Raw genomic sequence first — 24,222 nt, 5'->3', positions numbered from 1 at the left:
TACTTTATTGATTGAAAAAGAAAAGACAACAGTTCCTGGAGTGAGTGACTGAGTTTGTGGTGAAGTAGTGAATTTTCCCTAAATGGGATACTTTCCCCCTCAGAATTGCCGTGATAACACAGCTGGTGACCATTGTGAAGTGTGTGCTACTGGATATTATGGGATTGTAAGAGGATTTCCAAATGACTGCTACCCTTGTGCTTGCCCTCTTCAAATCTCCAGTAATAAGTAAGTTTACAGCGTTGCAGTTTTTCAAATGTTAATGGTAACAATTAAACATGATGAGTTGAATTATGCACCATAGGCTTGGAATGAGTTGGCTTTTACTATGAATTCAACTTAACAACATAACTCTACGATGCATGGGAACAATGCTAAGAAGGCTATTTGCAGTAAATAAACGTGTCTACGGTAAATAAGATTTCGGGTAAACACAAACATACAAGTTTGTATGTTCCTACTAAGGAAAAGAAAGACAATTACTTGTATGAACACTGATACATTCACCAGGAAACAATAATTTAACTCACACCAGTATAAACTTAGATCAAAATTGTATTGACATAATATTTTAAACTAATACAAACACAATACTAATTTATAATACAAAATAAAGGGAAAATCATGTACAGTATATAAATATTAGTTTATATCGTGCAGGTAATTGTTGGAGTTCATTGTTCTGTAATCAATCCAGTTTACTTCGCTTTGTTTACTCACAATACTGAAATGGTTTTGCACTGAAGAACCTGTACCAGGAAACAAATATTCACACAACTTCCAAGGAAAAAGGCATCAAACCTTTTTCAAAAGACGTGTGCTAACTAACTAACTAAAAGTTATCTGTGCATTCTCTGTGAGACCATTGTCTGCATGAGGATTCTCCTACATCAGTATCTGTCCTTCTAAATGGGTTCTGTGAACGTTTCACCATGTTCTTCTCTGATGTTCAATGTCCGTTGTCCATTTCCTTTCTCTGTCTTTGGTCCCACACTCTCACTCGAAAATGACTCCCCTTTCTTTTCCCACGCTCTCTTGAAAATACAAATAAGAGAAAACAAGACAAACCCTATTGGTTAATTCAACAAGCCTAACTTAATCAACTGATTTTTAAAATCTTGAGCAGCAAAAATGAAATACTCAATTGTATAATGTAATTTAAGGCATCTGTTAGTCTTACGAGACCATGGATCTGCGCCTGGAAAGTCTTCACTCTCTAGGGCACAGGCCTGGGCAAGGTTGTATGGAAGACCAACAGTTGCCCATGCTGCAAGTCTCCCCTCTCCATGACACCAATGTTGTCCAAGGGAAGGGCACTAGGACCCATACAGTTTGGCACCAGTGTCGTCGCAGAGCAATGTGTGATTAAGTGCCTTGCTCAAGGACACAACACATTGCCTCAGCTGGGGCTCGAACTCACGACCTTCAGGTCGCTAGTCCAATGCCTTAACCACTTGGCCACGTGTCCACATAATAATATAATTAAATGAATACTTATTGAATTTTGAGAAAATCTGCAGAAAATAAAATACCCAACAGCATAACAGTATTAATAAACTAACACATGGTCTTAAACCAGCGTATTACATATACTTCTCATGAACACTAAAAAGGCAAGAGGTTAGAAGATTATCCAACAACTGGACTAGTACACCTTTAGGCTGCAACTAAGGAGCATGGCTATTGGTTCAGGAGGGAGGCATACTGAGGTGATGATTTGAATTGTCTTCAGTTGGAGAACACTTGTGGATGTTTCATGAAAATAGTTAATTCTAATAATAATAACAAACTATAGTATTATGGAAATAAAAGAAAGGAATCAAATTTACCAAATTATGATTAAATCTAAAATTGGGGTTATTTCAGAACACATTTTCTTCTTGAAAACATCTCATTTTATTGGGTCCATCAGGTTTCTTTTTTTCTCTATTCTTCTGAACATATTTCTTTGACGTGTTGGATGAGTGATGGTCACACTCTCTAGTGCCTCGTCCAAATACACTGTGAGTTCCTGCAGGTCACAAAGAACGCCATGCCCGAATTTAATTCAACCTTCATCTAAATTCACTTTTCCAATTGGAGCAGTTAATCTCCAATGGTAATCAATGACTACCACGCTGTTTACCCATACCCTTGGGCAAAAAACTTCGCTTGTCAGGCTTTACAACAACCCCAGTGGTAGACGGCACTGACAGACTCTAATAAATGCTCATCCATAATTGCTTCATTAATCACTGGCTTAATCAACTGAGCCATTTCATCATATTCATAAAATTTGAGAAACAGTAATTTATTTCCTGCAGGGCAATGAAACTGAACTCAGCAATGTCTCCATTACAAGAACAGTTCAGGTATTCTGGATTAGAGTATTGGGCATATACTTGCAATAGTCCATGGGCCCAATTTTGCTCCCACATCCCCGCAGAGCAGGTTAAATCAAAGTTCGCCAGCCTTATTGAAATACCTTGCAACACACGCAAAATGCTGGAGGAACTCAGCAGGCTGGGCAGCATCTATGGAAAAGAGTCGACATTTTGGGTCGAGACCCTTCATCAGGACTCATCCCTTACCCAGCTCTTTGGAGCTTGTTTAGATCTGGAAGTTTGGGATTGGTTTGAAATTTCTGAAATCTTAGACGTTTTCCTGACACCCAACCCTCATGTCATTGAGTGTTCAAATTCACTACAATGTTTCATTAAAAATCAAGAATTTATGAAGTCCACTGCTGTGTTGATGACTGTGGCCAGAATGCTGCTCTGGCACTTGACCTGGCGGAAGAAACCTTCACTTGTTTTCAGGACCCGTGTTGATATTTGTGCTGTCCAAAAAGGAGGATCAATCCTGATTGAATAATCTCACAGCTGAAGCAAACCAAAAAGGAATATTTGTATTTTCTAATATGTGTGTAATCACACAATTATTTTGCATTATTGACATCTCAGAAAATGAACACATTCTATCTTCATTAATCTATTTAGTTATAACGTATCACTTATATTTAATTATTTTTAGTTTTAGTCCAACCTGTATTATGGAAGGGCATAATGCTTATCGATGTAACGCATGTCAGGAAGGATATGAGGGGCCATACTGTGAGAGGTAAGATACTATCTTGATTATCTCCATGCACATTAATAACCTAAGAATAAATTTGATATTTATTAAAACAGTCAATAGGTTATTGTATAATAAATAATTCCATTGTGTTGCACATACTTTATCAACTTTCAAGTATATTTTGAAATTACAATACTTGTCCTGACAATAAGTATCACCTGATACTAGCCATGAACAACAACAGAAAGTTTAACTAAACACTATCATTGTCGAGTCCCCCCACCATCAACGCCCCACAGTCATCATTGACCAGAAATATAGCTGGATATAAATTGTCTGATTATACAGGAAGAGCAGGGTATTCTGGCACCCTTCCTTCCTAATCTTCGTATTTAAAGCCAAACACTGCAATGTTGTTGCTTCCTCCACAGTGAAGGCAGATGCAACATTTTCTAACATCTCTCCTGTTTGATTATTCCCAATTATTAATTTAATCCTCTCAGCATCCCAAAATTTACTTTTGATTTTCTTTTTTGGTCTTCCTGTACTTGCAGAGGTTCATATAACCTGTTTTTATATGCCTTGTTACAACAAAATTGTGGAACTTCAGAATTTCAGCTAATATCTTCATCACTTAAGTGGGAGGTTTAGACTCTTGAGTATACGATCTTCTGGCCGCCTTGCTATCCAGGATGTGTGTTTTCCGCTCCAACATAAAATTTTGAGACTGAGTCTCCTAATGTGTTTTAGGGCAAGCAAGATTGTAATAAAAATCAGTGGACTAAATGAGTAGACTATTCAAACTTTCTGATACCAGCTCCCATTTTTGGTTGGTAATAAATTCTACTCACTATGTGTCATATGCCATTAGATCAATTAACACACCACACACAGAATGCTGGAGGAACTCAGCAGGCTAGGCAGCATCTATGGAAAAGAGTAGTCAATGCTTCGGGCTGAGACCCTTCATCAGCTTCATCGAGCAATGCTGGATGCCAAACATATTGTACACATCTGCATTGTAATATTTATAGAACCCCAAGGATATAAAATTCAAGACTAGTTTTCTGAAAATATTTAACCACAGAGAGAGATCTTTTCTGGAGAATCTGACCAAATGAAAATACAGAGATTCTAAATGTGTTTTTTTCCTTGTTAGACAGTCTGAGCACTTCCATTTATGTGACAGCCAGATACATGGGCCTTCTGACATACAGTATGTAGGCGCAGTACATGGTACAATAAGTAAATACCTCTGAGCTTGGGTCAGGGCATGTCTGGACCATTGATCGAAGGAAATGAGTTTAAATCTCACCATAGCAACTGGGGAATTTAAAACAAAGTAGCTAAGTGTATCTGGAAAAGCAAAAAGCTCAGTGACAGCAGCAAAAGAATCACCAGGTTGAAAACCTATCTAGTTTACCAGTATTTGTATTTATTTTATTTCTTACATCCAAGGGAATAAAAATCTTTATGTTGTATCTGTTAGAATGTACAAGCAATAAGGAATTGAAATGTGGGAGGATATTGCCCAAACACTAAGATTGTATACGTAATTGTTTTGTATACATGTATGTACAGTCAGATATGCAATCAGATCAATGTGTATTGTTAAGTCTGATGGCCTGGTGAAAGAAGCTGTCCTGGAGCCTGTTGGTTCTGGCCTTAATGCTGCAGTACCGTTTGCTGGACAGTACCAGTTGAAAGAGTTTGTGGTTGGGGTGACTGGCGTCCCTAATGATCCTCTGGGCCATTTTTACACACCTGCTGCTGTAGATTGTCCTGAATAGAGGAAAGTTCACATCCACAGATGCACTGGGCTGCCCACGCCACTCTCTGCAGTGCCCTGCGACTGAGGATAGTACAGTTCCCATACCAGGTGATAACACGGCCAGTCAAGAGATACTCTCGATAGTGCCCCTGCAGAAATCCCTGGGGATTTGGGGACATGCCAAACTTCTTCAGCTGTCTGAGGTGAAAGAGGCACTGTTGTGCTTTTTCACCACACAGCCAGTATGTACCAGTCTAGGTGAGACCCTTGGTGATGTGTATACCAAGGAACTATCCCTTTAAGGAAAGCGAGATGCTGTCCTTTCCCACTCCTTCCTCATGCCAGTCTTCACACCTTCTCACTTCAAAGTAATTCAGGAAGGACAATAAATGCCAGCATTTCTTCCAATACTCATATCCCATGAGCAAATAAATAAAACAAAAAGCATCTCTTGATGATGTATAATGTAAATCTAATTCTAGATCCAAACTCAAGAGGTCCCAATAACAACAGCTTGAAATTACAGTTATTGCGGAAGTCTTGACACTAACTGTTTTTGCCTTTTTGTTTAGGTGTGCACAGGGTTACTATGGTAATCCGAGAATTGAAGGAAGTGGTTGCGTTCAATGTGAGTGTGATGCTATTGGTTCGTTACCTGAACCATGTGACACAGTCACTGGTCAGTGTAATTGCAGACCAGGAATGAGGGGCTGGACCTGCGATAAATGCATGGAGTGGCATGCGCGTGAAGGCATGGAGTGTGTCTGTACGTACCTTAACATTACTCAAACTGTGTGGGCTAATGTTCAATTTCCTCAACATGATAGACTCAGACTGTTCACGTTTTTGAAGTGAAGTGACTAAAATCAGGATTGTTCTAGAAACCAGGATTGGAGAGCAGGTAACTCAAGAGGGCAATAGGTCCAGAGCAGGTTGCAGAAAAAAAGGAGAGATAAGATCTTGAAGGGAATTGAAACATAATTTTTTTTTTATCTGTAAAGTAATCTGCTACTTTTAAAAAAAAAGTCCAATTATCCTTAGTCACTTAGTAAAATCTTAGATTGAGAAATTTTGAAATATGATCCTCAGTTTGCCCTGTCATGGATTTTAAAATCAATTTTCAAATCAGTGTCTTAGTTTTCAATAAATTTGAAAACTGAAATATTTGCATTGTAAAGAAGCTCCAATGGAAATGGAAAGAGCAGATACATAAACCTAACAGACTAAGAAAAGGCCTTAAACGCTCACTGTTTGACTTTATATGTGACCTATATAAAGATAGCTAATCTTGAGCCCGTGACTACCAGCCTCACACATCTATTATTACAGAAACTTCTGAAATCCATTACAGGAGCATTTATCGATATATTTCACTTTACACCTTGCCATCACTGTTCTTCAAGGAACTGAGACTTAATCTTTGTAAAATCTATGATGTCAGGTTAATCAAAGGCATTGTGAACAAAAAAAATGTTTCTCTTAATTCATGATTTCTTTATTGTTTTTCAATCTGGCTGAAAGGCTGATGCTTAAACAAATGTTACTATTGAAACAGAAAATTAAACCAGCCATGAAGCTTCATGGCCACACCACATTAAAACCGTAAGATGGAAAATTAAGCGGCTTTTAATGTATCAGTTTGTATTATGTCCTTTTGCAGTAAATTTTCCTTGAATTTATGGAAAGTCTTGTGAATGACACTTTCCCTTTAAAAAAGACTTACTTTCCTTATCGCATTAATGCCACTACTTAATTAATGGGCAAAAGTATCAATTCAAAGACATTTCTGAAAGAATTTCCAGTCTATCGTTATTTTTGTTAATATGGTTAGTATTTGTTTCTGCACGTGGATCCATTCTCTTCGCTGACTGTGACAGATGTGAAGCAGAAGTTCATGAGTATTCCAGGAAATGTTAACTTCCCCTGGATAATTATGTTGCATTACTACGATAGGCTAACAGAGCAAGGAAGTCAAATATTTTGACAAGTTTTTAACCCTGGAGTAATTGGAAGGCAACCATGATGTAGTGATGAACTCTACGTTGTAAAACACAAGGAACACTTCATAAACCTTGAACTGTCTGACCTACATTTCAGTAGCTTGTTCCTAATGAGCAACAGTCTCTATCTTTACAATTAAATTGGTGATGGTACAGGGCTTTAGAATGATAGAAACATAGAAATCTGCAGCACATTACAGGCCCTTTGGCCTACAATGTTGTGCTGACCATGTAACCTACTCTAGAAACTGCCTAGAATTTCCCTACCGCATAGCCCTCATAGGTTTGTGTTTACAAATCTTGTTACATTATTAAAATACATTCTACCCTGCAAATATAAAAAATATATTTTCTGCCCTTGCGCCTTCCTTTTATGAGGAACTGGACTGAAAATGTGATATTCTTGCCACAGTGGCTAATTTATAAATGGGATGAGCATTGCTTCTCACTGTGATTGTGGGTTAGGACACTCGTGACATCTCCTGATCACTGGTTGGAAGAGACTTCAACTAAATTGGTAAAAAATGATTTAAGGTTGGAGAGAGGTTACAACATCTTGGAATATATGCATGAATTATTTCTTTTGAATGGTGCTGTCTCTGAAATTATTGCATTTAATTTATTATGAAATGTTTGATGTGAAGTGCTTTAGCAGGAGGTTTAAAGTTTTTTTAATATTTTACACTAACAAATGTTAGGGTCATTTGGAAAGTCCTAACTGTAGAAGCAAATCCGCAATTACTTGTAGGTTGGTTGTATCAGGGATATTTGATAGTATACTTTTAAAGTGTAGGCACATTTTGAAATATTGGTTTGAAATATTGCTCGTTCCACACCACAATAGTACTCATTAATAAATTCTGTTATCCCAAGGGTGGAAGGAGTATATATTTTCAGACCATAGGGTCTGAAGATGTGCAGGTGAGGATAGGAGACACACAACAAAATGGATAACTATCTGCGAGCTAGAGGTGAGGGAAAGTTACTAGGGGTAACAGACAAACAGATACAAATAATTCAAAAGATCACATGACACATATCTGAAGTGGGCAATGGACAGAAGATGATTATTACAGTTAACATATTACTTAATGCGTTTTCAGAAGTTATCATACAGGCCAAATATATACGATTTAATGCTTTTGGAGAGTTAGTTAAAGTTAAGAGGCCAAATCTGGTGCTAAGCACAAAATAGGAAAAGTAATAGCCATGTGCCTGGAAATTGAATTTGAAAGCAGTATTTTTCTAAGCATTGCACAATTGAAAATGAATTTTCTTTCCCTCAAATGATACATGATATGGACTAGGTCATTTCACATCACTCTAGCATTTCCTGGCCAGTTTCAGCAAATCACCAAGTTCATGTCCTCCTTCTTCCCTTCAGTTACTGGGGATACACCACCAACCATTGTCCACTGATCCATCAGCTACAGCCTCTTGCTTTGCTGGCCTGTGGATAAAGAATGAAACAACATATTTTTTGACAGTAGGGTGCGCTCAGATCTTTAAAGAACTTTCATCATGCAGACCATGAAATTGCACATTTACTGATTGTTGCTAAAATCAAGAAAATAAGGGTGAGATTAAAGCACAAAGTACAATTAGTTGGTATAAAGTTAGGTAAAGTTTAAGCATTATACTGCTAAGTGGTACTAAAAATTTTATTTTTATAATCAATATATCTGTCATCTCTAGTTTAATTTTTAATGAAAATATTTTCATTTGGCTTTAATGACTTTCCATATATTTTTTCCAGTACTGACATTGCACATAAATCAGTATATAAATAATGGAAAATTGTGTTTTAATGGATTATAATGAAGCATCATGTTGTTATGTTGCATGGATCTGGAAAGCATAAGATGTATGTACACCCAAATGCACTTATTAATCCTGAATACGCCTGTATTTCATTGCCAAGTAAACAGTGGCAACACTATTATTTGATATCCAAAATAAGACCATAAGGCATAGGGGCAGAATTAGGCCATCAGGTCTGCTCTATCATTCAATCATGGCTGAAACCTTTTCCCCCACTCCTTAGCCCCAATTCCTGGCCTTCTCCCTATAACCTTTGATGCTATGTCCAATCAAGAACCTATCAAGCTCTGCCTTAAATACACCTAATGACCTGGCCTCCACAGCTGCCTGTGTTAAAAAAAACCCCACAAATTTACCACCCTCTAGCTAAAGAAATTTCTCTACATCTCTCTTTTGAATGGATGCCCCTCTATTCTGAGGCTGTGCCCTCTTATCCTAGACTCCCCCACCATGGGAAACATTCTTTCCACATCTACTCTGTTTAGGCCTTTCAACATTTGAAAGGTTTCAATAAGATCCCCCTTCAGCTTTCTGAATTCCAGCGAGTACAGACCCAGAGCCATCAAACATTCCTCGTATGATAACACTTTCATTCCTGGAATCATCCTTGTGAACCCCCTCCAGACCCTCTCCAATGCCAGTACATCTTTTCTAAGATGAGGGGCCCAAAACTGTTCACAGTACTCAAGGTCAGGCCTCACCAGTGCCTTATAAAGCCTCGGCATCATATCCTTGACCTATTCAGACCTCTTGAAATGAATGGCATTTGCCTTCCTCACCACTGACACAACATGCAAGTTAACCTACAGGGTGTTCTGCACAAGGACTGCCAAGTCCCTTTGCATCTCAGGTTTTTGGATTTTCTCCCTGTTTAGAAAATAGTCTGCACATTTCTTTCTACTACCAAAGTGCATGACCATGCATTTTCCAACATTTTATTTCATCTGCCACTCTCTTGCCCATCCTCCTAATCTGTCCAAGTCCTTCTGCAGCCTACCCGTTTCCTCAACACTACCTGCTCCTCCACCAATCTTTGTATCAGCTGCAAACTTGGCAACAAAGCCACCTATTTCCATCATCTAGATTATTGATATTCAGCATAAAAAGAAGTGGTCCCAACACCGACCCCTGCGGAACACCACTTGCCACTGAGAGCCAACCAGAAAAGGATCTTGTGTTCCCACAGAAAATAAATCAGATAACCAATCAACCTTTTTAAAACAACATTTGATTTGTGCCACATTGTAAGTATGCCTGTTATGCCATCGTAGCAGATAGCAACATTTATTTAGGACTAGAGCAAAGAGTGTTTCACAGATTAAGAGGCAGGCATAGTAAGAATCCATATTGGTTCCCGTTAAAACTCCTCTAGCAAGAAGGAAAAGGAGTCAATGTGAGAACAACTTATTCAGGTGGAGGAAGGTGTGGATGGATCAATTCATAAAGCAGACTGCCTGTAGGGAAATGAGGTGGAGAAAATAACAAGTTAAGATACGGAAACTGTTGAATGTAGAACTATTGACATTGTAAGTAAAAAGATTGGACAAGTAATGATGAGGAAATAAATAAGTTCTAAAATGCATAGACAACTAAACCATTGTGCCTACTTTGACAAACTTGTTTGAAGATCTTAGGAAGAAGATAGAGTAGGAACTCGAGGAGTTTTGTTGGTTGAGGGAGAGTTTGGAGTTATATAGGCTTAGAAGGGGAAATGAGATCAGAAATTTTGGAAACCAATGGTTATTGTTTAACAGTGAAGTCATTTCCCAAGAAGAAATTTGAAGATCAGGGACTTAGCATTTAATCTTCAAAGTGCTGAAATAAGTTCCCCAAGCAACAACAAAACTTAAGGACCTTGTTCAAAATGGAAAGAAAGATACCTGTATATATATTTTAAAGTTTCTGCTTTTATTTCAGATTTGCAGAACGTAGAACATAGAACATTTCAGCACAGGAACATCCACAATGTTGTGTCAGACTAACAAAATTGGAAATCAAATGCCCAATTACACTACTCCCTTCTGCCTACACAATGTCCACATCCTTTCATTTCCTGCACACTCATGTACCCAAGAGACTCTTGAATGTGCTATCGTGTTTGTCGCCACCACCACCTGAGGCGACACGTTACCTGCCACTCTCTGTATTTAAAAAATTGCTCTGCACATCTTCTTTTTACTTACTCCCACTCACCTTAAATGCATGGCCTCTGTTATTAGATATTTGAACCGTGGGAAAACGATACTGTCTGTTAACTCCATCTATGCCTTTCATAATCTTCATAAACTTCTGTCAGATCTTCCCTCAGACTCCGTCATTCCAGAGAAAACAACCCCTGTTTGTCCAACCTCTCCCTATAGCACATGCTCTCTAATCTAGGCAGCTTCTTGACCCTCTCCAAAGCTTTGACATCTTTCTCTTAATGGGACAACTAGAACTGGATACAACACTCCAAATGTGGTCTGATTCTGGATTGTAAAAGCTGCAACATAACTTCTTGACTTTTGAGCTCAATTCCTTGACTAACAAAGACAAGCATGTCATATACCGATTTACTACCTTATCAACCTGTGCAGCCACTTTCAGGGAGCTGTGAACCTGGACCCCAAGATCCCTCTGCATATCAATACTTTTTAGGGACTTGCCATCAATAGTGTTGTAATACAAATTCCCCAAATGACAGCAAGATTTAAAGGCCTTGTTCAAGTTTGAAAGAAAGTTTCCAGTTTATTTTGTTTTTTGTTTCCATTTTCATTGTCGATTTGGAGAGCATAAAACATGGCACAGGAACAGGTCTACAACTAAATGATGTACTAAATTAGTAATTAAGTGTCTCTTTATGTTCAATTGCTCAGAGTGCAACATCTTACATTTGGCTGGGTTAAACTCCATCTGCAGCTGACCTATATGTATGCTTTGCCAGTCTTTGACATTATCCACAGCACCACCATATCCACAATAATTTTGTAGCATCTGCAAACTTACCACTGACCATGTTATTTATATTCTTGGACCACTGTGGTATGTTTCAGGGTAAGGATGAATTGTATAGAACATAGAATAGTACAGCACAGTACAAGCCCTTCAGCCCACAATGTTGTGTCGACCCTCAAACCCTGCCTCCCATATAAGCCCCCACCTTAGATTCCTCCATATACCTGTCTAGTATTCTCTTAAACTTCACAAGTGTATCTACCTCCACCACTGACTCAGGCAGTGCATTCCACGCACCAACCACTCTCTGAGTAAAAAACCTTCCTCTAATATCCCCCTTGAACTTCCCACCCCTTACCTTAAAGCCATGTCCTCTTGTATTGAGCAGTGGTGCCCTGGGGAAGAGGCGCTGGCTATCCACTCTTATCTATTCCTCTTATTATCTTGTACACCTCTATCATGTCTCCTCTCATCCTCCTTCTCTCCAGAGAGTAAAGCCCTAGCTCCCTTAATCTCTGATCATAATGCATACTCTCTAAACCAGGCAGCATCCTGGTAAATCTCCTCTGTACCCTTTCCAATGCTTTCCACATCCTTCCTATAGTGAGGTGACCAGAACTGGACACAGTACTCCAAGTGTGGCCTAACCAGAGTTTTATAGAGCTGCATCATTACATCGCGACTCTTAAACTCTATCCCTCAACTTATGAAAGCTAACACCCCATAAGCTTTCTTAACTACCCTATCCACCTGTGATAAAATCCCACATAGGAGATTAGTGGGCAAAATTAGGGCACGTGGTATTGGGGGCAGAGTACTGACATGGATTGCAAATTGGCTGGCTGACAGAAAACAAAGAGTAGCGATTAATGGGTCCCTTTCAGAATGGCAGGCGGTGACCAGTGGGGTACTGTAGGGTTCAGTGCTTGGACCGCAGCTGTTTACAATATATATTAATGATTTAGATGAGGGAATTAAAAGTAACATTAGGAAATTTGCCGATGACACAAAGCTGGGAGGCAGTGTGAAATGTGAGGAGGATGTTATGAGAATGCAGGGTGACTTGGACAGGCTTGTTGAGTGGGCAGATGCAGTTTAATGTGGATAAATGTGAGGTTATCCATTTTGGTGGTAAGAACGAGAAGGCAGATTATTATTTAAATGGAGTCAAGTTAGGAAAAGGGGAAGCACAACGAGATCTAGGTGTTCTTGTACATCAGTCACTGAAAGCAAGCATGTAAGTACAGCAGGCAGTGAAAAAAGCTAATGACATGCTGGCCTTCAAAACAAGGAGAATTGAGTATAAGAGCAAAGAGGTCCTTCTGCAGCTGTACAGGGCCCAGGTGAGACCACACCTGGAGTACTGTGTGCAGTTTTGGTCTCCAAATTTGTGGAAGGACATTCTTGCTATTGAGGGAGTGCAGCATAGGTTCACAAGGTTAATTCCCGGGATGGCAGGACTGTCATATGTCGAAAGATTGGCGCGTCTGGGCTTGTATACTCTGGAATTTAGAAGGCTGAGAGGGGATCTTATTGAAACATATAAGATTATTAAGAGATTGGACACGCTGCAGGCAGGAAGCATGTTCCCGCTGATGGGTGAGTCCAGAACCAGAGGCCACAGTTTAAGAATTAGGGGTAGGCCATTTAGAACGGAGTTGAGGAAAAACTTTTTCACCCAGAGAGTGGTGGATATATGGAATGCTCCGCCCCAGAAGGCTGTGGAGGCCAAGTCTCTGGATGCTTTCAAAAAAAGAGATGGATAGAGTTCTTAAAGATAGTGGAATCAAAGGTTATGGGGATAAGGCAGGAACTGAATACTGATTGTGGATGATCAGCCATGATCACAGTGAATGGCGGTGCTGGCCCGAAGGGCTGAATGGCCTACTCCTGCACCTATTGTCTATTGTCTATTTATATCATAAACAACAGAGGTCCCAGTATAGAACCCTGTGGAACACTAATAGGCACAGACCTCCAACCAGAAATCCCATTGACCACTAGACTTTGTCTTCTTTGGGCAAGTCAATTCTGAATCCAAATGGCCAATTCACTCCTGTAAATCCAATACATCTTATTCTTCTGGAATTTTGGGTATTTTTCTTTTATGTCTTGTGGTAAAACACAGACATGTTTGTATCACAATTCTCCAAAACTTGTTTTTATTTATTGTTGTCCAAATAGCTTTGTATTAATGTTGAAGTTATCTTTCACCAGCTTGTGATGATAAATGCACTGGACTTCTGCTGCATGACCTTGAAAATCTTAACCAAATGATCACAAGGCTGAATCTCTCTGGACCCTTTCCTCCTCCTTATAAGGTGCTTTTTAGATATGAAAATGTTTCTCAAGAATTGAAGGTAAGTACATATTTCTTCTTCAAGCTATTTGTTCAAGTTATGCTGACAGATCCAAGTGAAAAAGAGTAATTAAGACAAGTAAAACCACTTGGTAAAGCATAAATTAGCAATTTACCATGTTTTAGTGGTATTGTAACAGATGAAAGAGTTAATATTTTTCTTTTGTTTATGATTGGGTAACAAATATTGATGCTGTTCCCAACAACATGTGAGTACTTTCTGTTGAGCAATAAATCATAATGTGAGTTTGTTTATAGTTCAGAAAATGGTTGATTGATCTAAAACTGCAGGAGATAAATAGTTGATCACATAATATGAAATTATATATATGTGCTATCCATGATTTTTCTGATTTTAAGGCTGAAGGTAAGTTTTTAAGATGATATTTCAGTTGGTGAGGCAACTTTTTAGAAACAAAGAAAAAGAGAACAAGAGGACATGGCTTCAGGGTGAAAGGGGAAAGGTTTCGGGGGAACATTAGGGGGAACTTCTTCACAGAGTGGTGGGAGTGTGGAACGAGCTGCCATCTGACGTGGTAAATGCGGGCTCACTCAAGAAATTGGGAGAGGTCTGGAGGGTTATGGACTGGATGCAGGTCAATGGGACTAGCGCAATAATGTTTTGGCACAGACTAGAAGGGCCGATTGGCCTGTTTTCTGTGCTGTAGTGTTCTATGGTTATTCCGCTCTTGTCAAGCTTATTTTACAGAATTAGTTTGTCACTAGTTATTATCTTCCCTTGGGTGTACTTTGCTGATGACATTCAAAAGTAATCAGAGCACTTATGTTCAAGGGTAAAATTGTATTGTCTGAAAATCAGCAACACTGGTGAATTTATTCAATTCCATCAAAAGTGGATGAGAAAATACTCAATAAGACATCCTCCACTGTTAGGTCATTAATAATAACAAACATTTCAAGAAAATGTTTAATATGCAAAGATATCCAACTAAATTTAAAAAAAAATTGTGAATGATAATCCATCAATGAAACACATGAAATGACCAGAAGCTTAATCAATGGTTTAGTACGGTGGGTGAGAAAAGTAGGGAGGGAAATTGGTTTTGGAGAGAACTTCATTTTATGAGAATCATGGGGCTTAAATGAAAAAAAGAAGTGTACTATGCTGTTTGGCGAAAGTCACTGTCTGGGGAAAGGGCTCTTTAGAAGAACTTCAAAGCATATGCTGTTAAACCAATCAGAAAGATGAAAATTTTGAAGAAAATATACTGTTGCTAATGAGGACCAAGTTGAAAAATTACTGGGATGCTCTAGGATGCAATAAATGTTGCCTTTCTATGTTTGCCCTGTTTATAAAAAGATAGGTAAATCCTATCTAGCTAATCACTGCTTGACCATCAGTAACCTGATGGAAGATGGTGTTAACAGTTTTTTTCAAACAGCACAATAGCTCAATAGCACAATATTTCTGCCCAGTTTGAGTTCTATCAGCACCTTTACACCCCCACCCCCATACTATTCCCAACTCCAGGTCTCATTGATCAACTTTTGAAACAAATTGCAAAGAACTGAAGCCCAGAGGTGAAGTGAGAATGTCTTTTGATGTCTGGACAGCATTATGTCAACTGCAGTATGCAGGAGCTCTGGTAAAATTGAAGTCAATGAGTGTGAAGGGGAAAGCGGTAATAGCTGAAGTCATAATCCACACAAAGAAGAATGCTTCTGGTTATCGGAGGTCAATCTTTCAAGCTTCTGAACAGCACCACAGGAGTCCTCAATACAACATCAAACGCTCAGCTGCTTCATTAATGATATCCCATCCTTTCCGTCAGAATGCTCAGAAATGGAATCTTCACCGGGGGATTGCATAGTACTAAGTTCTACTTAATACTTCTAAGAAAATAGAACAGAAAACACGCAGTATTGTGTAAATGTCTGAGGTACCTTAGATTTTTTATATGGTTTCAGATGCTACAGCCTCCACAGAGGCCTGATCTCAGCATCATAGAGGTTGTCTGGGATTACCTGGAGAGACAGAAGCAAACAAGACGTCCAATGTCTGTGGAAGAACTGTGTCAAATTCCCCAAGATGCTTGAAGAACCTGTCACAACCTATCAGCTGATTTTCTTATAAAACTGTGCGACGGTGTGCCTAAGAGAATTCATGCAGTTATAAAAGCGAAGTGTGGCCATGCCAAATACTGATTTGATTTAGTTTTTTTTTACTGTTTACTGTTCTTTACAGTAATTTTTTTATATTTAGAAACTTTTCATTTCATTACTTTTGAAAGTATCTTTGCTTTACAGAATTTTTTTTACATGTGCCTAAGATTTTTGCACAGTACTGTAGATCAGGAACAGGCTCTACAGCCCACAATGTTGTGCCAAACCTAATTAAGTGACCACCTAAACTAATTGCTTCTGTTCATATCCTTCAGTGTTCCTCAGATTCATGTGCTTATCTAAATGTCTCTTAAATGTCCCTAATGTATTTACCTCTACCAATACCCGTGGCAGTGCATTCCATTCACACACTAGGCTGTGTTTAAAAAAAAAATGCCCCTCATATCTCCTTTAAAATTACCCCCCTCTCACCTTAAATGCATGCCCTCTGGTATGAGACATTTCAACCCAGTGGGAGAAAGATACTGCCATCTTCTCTATCTATGCTTCCCAAAATGTTACGAACCTCTATCAGATCTCCCCTCAGTCTCCACCGCTTCAGAGAAAGCAACCCAAGTTTGTCCAACCTCTCATTATAGCACGTGCCCGCTCATTCAAGTAGCATCCTGGTAAACTTCTCCAAGGCCTTGACATCCTTCCTATAATGGGGCAACTAGAACTGTATGAAATACTCCAGATGTGGCCTAACTAGAGTTTTATACAGCTGCAACATAACTTCCTGACTTTTGAACTCAGTGCCTCAACTAATAAAGGCAAGGATGCCACATGCCTTCTTAACCACCCTATCAGCTTGTGCAGCCACTTTCAGGAGCTATGAACTTGGACCTCAATACCCCTCAAAGCTCAACAAAACCGTTCAGGGTCTTGTCCTTAACAATTTACTGTCTCTTTACATTTGACCTACCAACGTGCAACACTTCATATTTGGCCAGGTTAAACTCCATCAGCATTTCTCCATCCATAACTGCAACTAATCTATATCCCCTGTATTCCTTGCCAGATCTATGCTATCCACACCCACCCATCTACGTTTTCATCCTGGTCATTTATATACATCGGAAACGGCCAAGGTTCCCGTACAGATTCCTGCAGAATGCCACTAATCACAAACCACCGTCTGGAATACTGCAAGTTCGTTCAAACCACTACCGCTAATCACAAACCTCCGTCTGGAATACTGCAAATTCTTTCAAACGCTATACTCTGTTTTCAATGGGCAAGCCAGTTCTGAATCCAAATGGCCAATTTACCGTGGATCCCATGCAGCTTAACTTCTGGATGAGCCACCCATAAGGGACTTTGTCAACTACCTTACTAAAATCCATGTAGACAACATCCACTGCTTTACCTTCACCCATAACCCTCATCACCTCGACAAAAAACAAAATCAAATTAGTAAGACATGACTTCCCCAACACAAAACCATGCTGACTCTCCTTAGTTAGGCCATAGCTTTCCAAATGCTCATAAATCCTATCCCTAAGAATTCTCTCCAGTAACTGCTCGACCACTGACGTGAGACGTGCTGGTCTACAGTTTCCAGGATTATCCCTGGTTCTTTTCTTGAATAATGAAACAACATTAAACAAACCGAGTCAGGGAACTGAAACTGGAGCTGTTGCTGGATGAACTTTGGATCATTCGTGAGGCAGAGGCAGAAATAAGCAGGAGTTACAGGGAGACAGTCACCCCTAAAAGTCAGGAGGCAGGTAGCTGTGTGACTGTCAGGAGAGGGAAGGGGAAACACAGAATGAGCAGAGCACCCCTGTGGCCATTCCCATCAATAATAAGTATACCGTTTTGGATACTGTTGGTGGGGGCGACCTACCAGGGACAAGTTGTAGTGGTCGCGTCTCTGGCACCGAGACTGGACCCGCAGCTCTGAAAGGAGGGAGGGAAAAGAGGAGAGCGGTAATGATAGGGGATTCGATAGTTAGGGGGACAGATAAGAGGTTCTGTGGGAGAGATCGAGAATCCCAGATGGTCTGTTGCCTCCCTGGTGCCAGGGTCTGTGATATCTCGGATCGAGTTTTCAGTATTCTCAGGAGGGAGGGTGAGCAGCCAGATGTCGTGGCCCATGTAGGGACCAATGATGTGGGTAGGAAGGAGGAGGAGATCCAGCAAAGAGAATTTAGGGAGTTAGGTGCAAAGTTGAAAGACAGGACCCCCAGGGTTGTAACTCAAGATTGTTCCCCATGCCACGTGCTAGTGAGGCTAGAAATAGGAAGATGATGCAGCTAAATACGTGGTTAAGGAGATGGTGTAGGAGGGAGGGCTTCATGTTTCTGGACAATTGGGCTTTGTTCCAGGGAAGGTGGGACCTGTTCCGACGGGATGGTTTGCACCTGAACTGGAGGGGGACTAACATCTTTGTGGGAAGGTTTGCTAGTGCTGCTTCAGGGGGAGGGGGTTAAACTAAATTTTCAGGGAGAGGGTGAACCAGAGTGTTAGAGCAGATAGTGAAGTGGAGGAGGATAAAGATCATGTGAGGACTGCATGTATAGACAGTAATCAAAGGTTTGTACATGATAGAAATGTTCTCAGGTGCATCTATTTCAATGCAAGAAGTATTGTAGGTAAGGCAGATGAGCTTAGGGCATGGATTGGCACGTGGGATTACGAGATTATTGCTATCAGTGAGATTTGGTTGCGGGAGGGGCAGGACAGGCAGCTTAATGTTCCAGGGTTACGTAGTTTCAGACGTGATAGATGGGGAGGGATGAAAGAGAGAGCAGTGGCATTACTAGTCAGGGAAAATATCACAGCTGTGTGTAGACAGGACAGCCCGGAGGGCTTGTCTACAGAGGCCATATGGGTGGAGTTGAGGAACAGGAAAAGTGTGACCACACTAATAGGGTTGTATTATAGACCGCCCAATAGTCAGAGAATTGGAGGAGCAAATCTGTAGAGAAATAGCAGACCGATGTAAGAAACAGAAAGTGGTAATAGGGGATTTTAACTTTCCACATATTGACTGGGACTCCCACACTGTGAAGGGGCTAGATAGCTTGGAGTTTGTCAAATGTGTTCAAGAAAGTTTTCTAAATCAATATATAGAGGTACCAACGAGAGAGGATACAACACTTGATCTCCTAATAGGGAACCAGACAGGTCAGGTGGCAGAAGTATGTGTAGGTGAACATTTTGGGTCCAGTGACCATAATGTCATTAATTTCAAGTTAATGGATAGGTCTGGTCCTCGAGTTGAGGTTCTAAATTGGAGAAGGGCCAATTTTGTGGAAATGAGATAAGACCTAGGAAGAGTGGATTGAGATGAGTTGTTTTCTGGCAAGGATGTATTCAGTAAGTGGAAGGCCTTCAAAGGCAAAATTTTGGGAGTGCAGAATTTGCATGATCCTGCCAGGATTCAAGGCAAAGTTAACAGGCATAGGGAATCTTGGTTTTCAAGGGATATTGGTAGTCTGGTTAAGAAAAAGAGAGAGGTGTATAGTAGGTATAGGCAACAAAGAACAAATGAGGTACTTGAAGAGTATAGAAAATGTAAGAAAATACTAAAGAAGGAAATCAGGAAGGCAAAAAGAAGACATAAGGATGTTTTGGCAGATAATGTGAAAGTAAGGGACAAAATTGGTCCCCTAGAAGATCAGAGTGGTTGTCTATGTGTGGAGCCTCACAAGATGGGGGAGATCTTAAACAGTTTTTTTTCATCAGTATTTACTCAGGAAACTGGCATAGCGTATATGGAAGGAAGGGAAACAAGCAGTAGTGTCATGGAATATATAGAGATTAAAGAGGAGGAGGTGTTTGCTGCCTTACAGCAAGTAAAGGTAGATAAATCCCCCGGGCCTGACATGATGTTTCCTCAGACCTTGAGAGAGACTAGTGTAGAAATTGCAAGGGCCCTGGCAGAAATATTTAAAATATCCTTAGCCACGGGTGCAGTGCCGGAGGATTGAAGGGTAGGTCATGTTGATCCGTTGTTTAAAAAAGGCTCCAAAAGTAAACCAGGTAATTACAGGCCAGTGAGCCTGACATCAGTAGTAGGTAAGTTATTGGAAGGTGTTCTAAGAGATCGGATATACAAGTATTTGGACAGCCAAGGGCTGGTTAAGGATGGTCAGCATGGGTTTGTGGGTGGTAGAATGTGTTTAACGATCTTGTAGAGACAAAGAGGAAGAAAGATCCTAGGGGGAGTAAGGGGAGGCCGTGGCTGACAAGGGAAGTAATGGACAGTATAAAAATAAAAGAGAAGAAGTATAACATAGCAAAGATGAGTGAGAAGCCGGAAAATTGGGAAACTTTTAAAGAGCAACAGAAGGTAACTAAAAAGGCAATATGTGGAGAAAAAATGAGGTACGAAGGTAAACTAGCCAAGAATATAAAGGAAGATAGTAAAAGCTTCCTTAGGGATGTGAAAAGGAAAAAAATAGTTTCTTAACTATTTAAATTGGGTCCTTGAAGACAGAAGCGGGTGAATTTATTATGGGGAACGAGGAAATGGCAGACGAGTTGAACAGGTACTGGATCTGTCTTCACTAGGGAAGACACAAACAATCTACCAGATGTAATAGTGGCCAAAGGACCTAGGGTAATGGATGAATTGAAGGAAATTTATATTAGGCAGGAAATGGTGTTGATAGGCTGTTGGGTCTGAAGGCTGATAAGTCCCCGGGACCTGATGATCTGCATCCCAGGGTACTTAAGGAGGTGGTTTTAGAAATAGTGGACGCATTGGTAATCATTTTCCAATGTTCTATAGATTCAGGATCAGTTCCTGTGGATTGGAGGGTGGCTAATGTTGTCCCTCTCTTCAAGAAGGGAGGAAGAGGAAAACAGGGAATTATAGACCAGTTAGCCTGACGTCAGTGGTGGGAAAGATGCTGGAGTCAATTATAAAAGATGAAATTACGACATCTGGATAGTAGTAACAGGATTGGTCAGAGTCAGCATGGATTTACGATGGGGAAATCATGCTTGACTAATCTTCTGGAATTTTTTGAGGATGTGACTATGAAAATGGACAAGGGAGAGCCAGTGGATATAGTGTACCTGGACTTTTAGAAAGCCTTGATAAAGTCCCACATAGGAGATTAGTGGGCAAAATTAGGGCACATGGTATTGGGGGCAGAGTACTGACATGGATTGAAAATTGGCTGGCTGACAGAAAACAAAGGGCAGCAATTAACGGATCCCTTTTGGAATGGCAGGCGGTGATCAGTGGGGTACCGCAGGGTTCAGTGCTGGGACTGCAGCTGTTTACAATATATATTAATAATTTAGATGATGGAATTAAAAGTAACATTAGCATATTTGCCAATGACACAAAGCTGGGTGGCAGTGTGAAATGTGAGGAGGATGTTATGAGAATGCAGGGTGACTTGGACAGGCTGGGTGAGTGGGCAGATGCAGTTTAATGTGGATAAGTGTGAGGTTATCCACTTTGGTGGTAAGAACGGGAAGGCAGATTATTATCTAAATGGAGTCAAGTTAGGAAAAGGGGAAGTACAACGAGATCTAGGTGTTCTTGTACATCAGTCACTGAAAGCAAGCATGGAAGTACAGCAGGCAGTGAAGAAAGCTAATGGCATGCTGGCCTTCATAACAAGGGGAATTGAGTCTAAGAGCAAAGAGGTCCTTCTGCAGCTGGACAGGGCCCTGGTGAGATGACACCTGGAGTACTGTGTGCCGTTTTGGTCTCCAAATTTGAGGGAGGACATTCTTGCTATTGAGGGAGTGCAGCATAGGTTCACAAGGTTAATTCTCGGAATGGCGGGACTGTCATATGTCAAAAGATTGGCGCGACTGGGCTTGTATACTCTGGAATTTGGAAGGCTGAGAGGGGATCTTATTGAAACATATAAGATTATTAAGGGATTGGACACGCTGCAGGCAGGGAGCATGTTCCCGCTGATGGGTGAGTCCAGAACCAGAGGCCACAGTTTAAGAATTAGGGGTAGACCATTTAGAACGGAGTTGAGGAAAAACTTTTTCACCCAGAGAGTGGTGGATATATGGAATGCTCTACCCCAGAAGGCTGTGGAGGCCAAGTCTCTGGATGCTTTCAAAAAAGAGATGGATAGAGCTCTTAAAGATAGTGGAATCAAAGGTTATGGGGATAAGGCAGGAACTGGATACTGATTGTGGATGATCAGCCATGATCACAGTGAATGGCGGTGCTGGCTTAAAGGGCTGAATGGCCTACTCCTGCACATATTGTCTATAAAGTAGATGAAGGAAAAGCTGTGAATGTTGTCTACATGGACTTTAGTAAGGCCTTTGACAAGGTCCCACATGGGACGTTAGTTCAGAAGGTTCAGACACTAGGTATCTATGGACCGATTGTAAACTGGATTCAAGATTGGCTGTGTGGGAGAAGACAGAGAGTGGTAGTGGACGATTGCTTCTCAGACTGGAGGCCTGTGACTAATGGTGTGCCTCAGGGATCTGTGCTGGGACCATTGTTGTTTGTTGTCTATATCAGTGATCTAGATGATAATGTGGTAAATTGGATCAGCAAGTTTGCCAATGACACCAAGATTGGAGGCGTTGTGGACAGCAAGGAAGGCTTTCAAAGCTTGCAGAGGGATCTGGACCAAATGGAAAAATAGGCCAGAAAATGGCAGATGGAATTTAATGCAGACAAGTGTGAGGTGTTGCATTTTGGAAGGACAAATGAAAGTAGGCCATACACAGTAAATGGTAGGGCACTGAGGAATGCGGAGGAACAAAGGGATCTGGGAGTTCAGATACATAATTCCCTGAAGGTGGTGTCACAGGAAGACAGGGTTGTAAAGAAGGCTTTTGGCATCCTGGTATTCATAAATCAAAGTACTAAGTATAGGAGTTGGGATGTTATGGTGAGGTTGTATAAGACATTGGTGAGGCAAAATTTGGAGTATTGTGTGCAGTTCTGGTCACCTAACTATTGGAAGGATATCAGTAAGATTGAAAGAGTGCAGAGAAGGTTTACTGGGATGTTGCCGAGTCTGCAGGAGTTGAGTTACAGGGAAAGATTGGACAGGTTAGGACTTTATTCCTTGGAGTGTAGAAGAATGAGGGGGGATTTGATAGAGGTTTACAAAATTATAAGGGGTATAGACAGAGTAAATGCAAATAGGCTCTTTCCACTTAGATTAGGAGGGATAAATACGAGAGGACATGGCTTTAGGGTGAAAGGGGAAAGGTTTAGGGGGAACTTCTTCACTCAGAGTGGTGGGAGTGTGGAGCGAGCTGCCATCTGACATGGCAAATGTGGGGTCAGTCTTAAGTTTTAAGAATAAATTGGATAGATTAATAGATGGGAGAGGTCTGGACGGTTATGGACTGGGTGCAGGTCAATGGGACTAGCGGAATAAAGTTTCGGCACAGACTAGAAGGGCCGAATGGCTGTTTTCTGTGCTGTAGTGTTCTATGGTTCTATTAGCTACTCGCTAGTCCTCTGGGACCTCACCTGTGGCTAAAGAGGACAAAAATATGGGTCAAGGCCCCACCAGTTTCTTCTCTTGCTTCTTTCAATAACCTGGGGTATATCTCACCAGGTCCTGGGGACTTATCCATATTAGTACTCTTTAAGACACCCAATATGACCTCCTGCATTACCTCGAAATGCCCTAGCAATCAGTGCTCTGGGCACAAATCTCCCTATCCTTGGTATATCTCCTTCTCCTTGGTAAATACTGATGTGAAGTGCTTATTGAGGATATTGCACAGATCATCTGCATCCAAGCAAATGTGCCCCCCTTTATCCTTGAGTGGTACTACCCTGTCTCTAGTTATCCTCTTGTTCTTGATATATGTATAGAATGCCTCTTTTATCCCACTTGCCAAGGGCTTTTCCTGGCCGTTCCTGGCTTTCTTAATTCTCTTGAGTTCTTTGCTGCTTCTTTATAATCCTCAAGTGCTCTGTTTGATTCTAGCTTCCTAAGCTTTACATATTTCTTTTCCTTCTTGACTAAATTCATCACCTCTCTCAACATCCAAGGTTGCCTTAGCTCACCATCCTTGCCCTTCCTTCTGTCTGAAGCATAACTGTCCTGTACTTGTGCACTTGGCCTTTAAACACCCTTCACATTACTTCCCTCTGAGTGCACCTGTGATATTGTCTCTGATCAGTCGTGTAACTCCCCCACCTCTATTATCTCCCTCTCTATCTCAAACATTGTAACCCTGGGACA

The 24,222-nt window shown here is 40.6% G+C and overlaps 1 protein-coding gene across 3 annotated transcripts in view; it reads left to right on the top strand.

The window, feature by feature from the left end:
* The window catches only part of lama2 (laminin, alpha 2), a 399,772-nt gene that overhangs the window by 281,497 nt on the left and 94,053 nt on the right, over positions 1 to 24,222 (top strand). For all 3 annotated transcript variants that reach the window (XM_072251541.1, XM_072251540.1, XM_072251542.1), the window contains 4 exons: positions 104 to 228; positions 3,013 to 3,099; positions 5,401 to 5,594; positions 13,801 to 13,943. In XM_072251541.1, the coding sequence (XP_072107642.1) occupies positions 104 to 228; positions 3,013 to 3,099; positions 5,401 to 5,594; positions 13,801 to 13,943 (549 nt within the window). The remainder of the gene's footprint in view (positions 1 to 103; positions 229 to 3,012; positions 3,100 to 5,400; positions 5,595 to 13,800; positions 13,944 to 24,222) is intronic.

This window comes from Mobula birostris, chromosome 2, assembly GCF_030028105.1.
Source record: "Mobula birostris isolate sMobBir1 chromosome 2, sMobBir1.hap1, whole genome shotgun sequence".
NCBI lineage: Eukaryota > Metazoa > Chordata > Chondrichthyes > Myliobatiformes > Myliobatidae > Mobula > Mobula birostris.
Note: the sequence above shows the minus strand (reverse complement) of the source record. Positions and strands in the feature narration are given on the sequence as shown.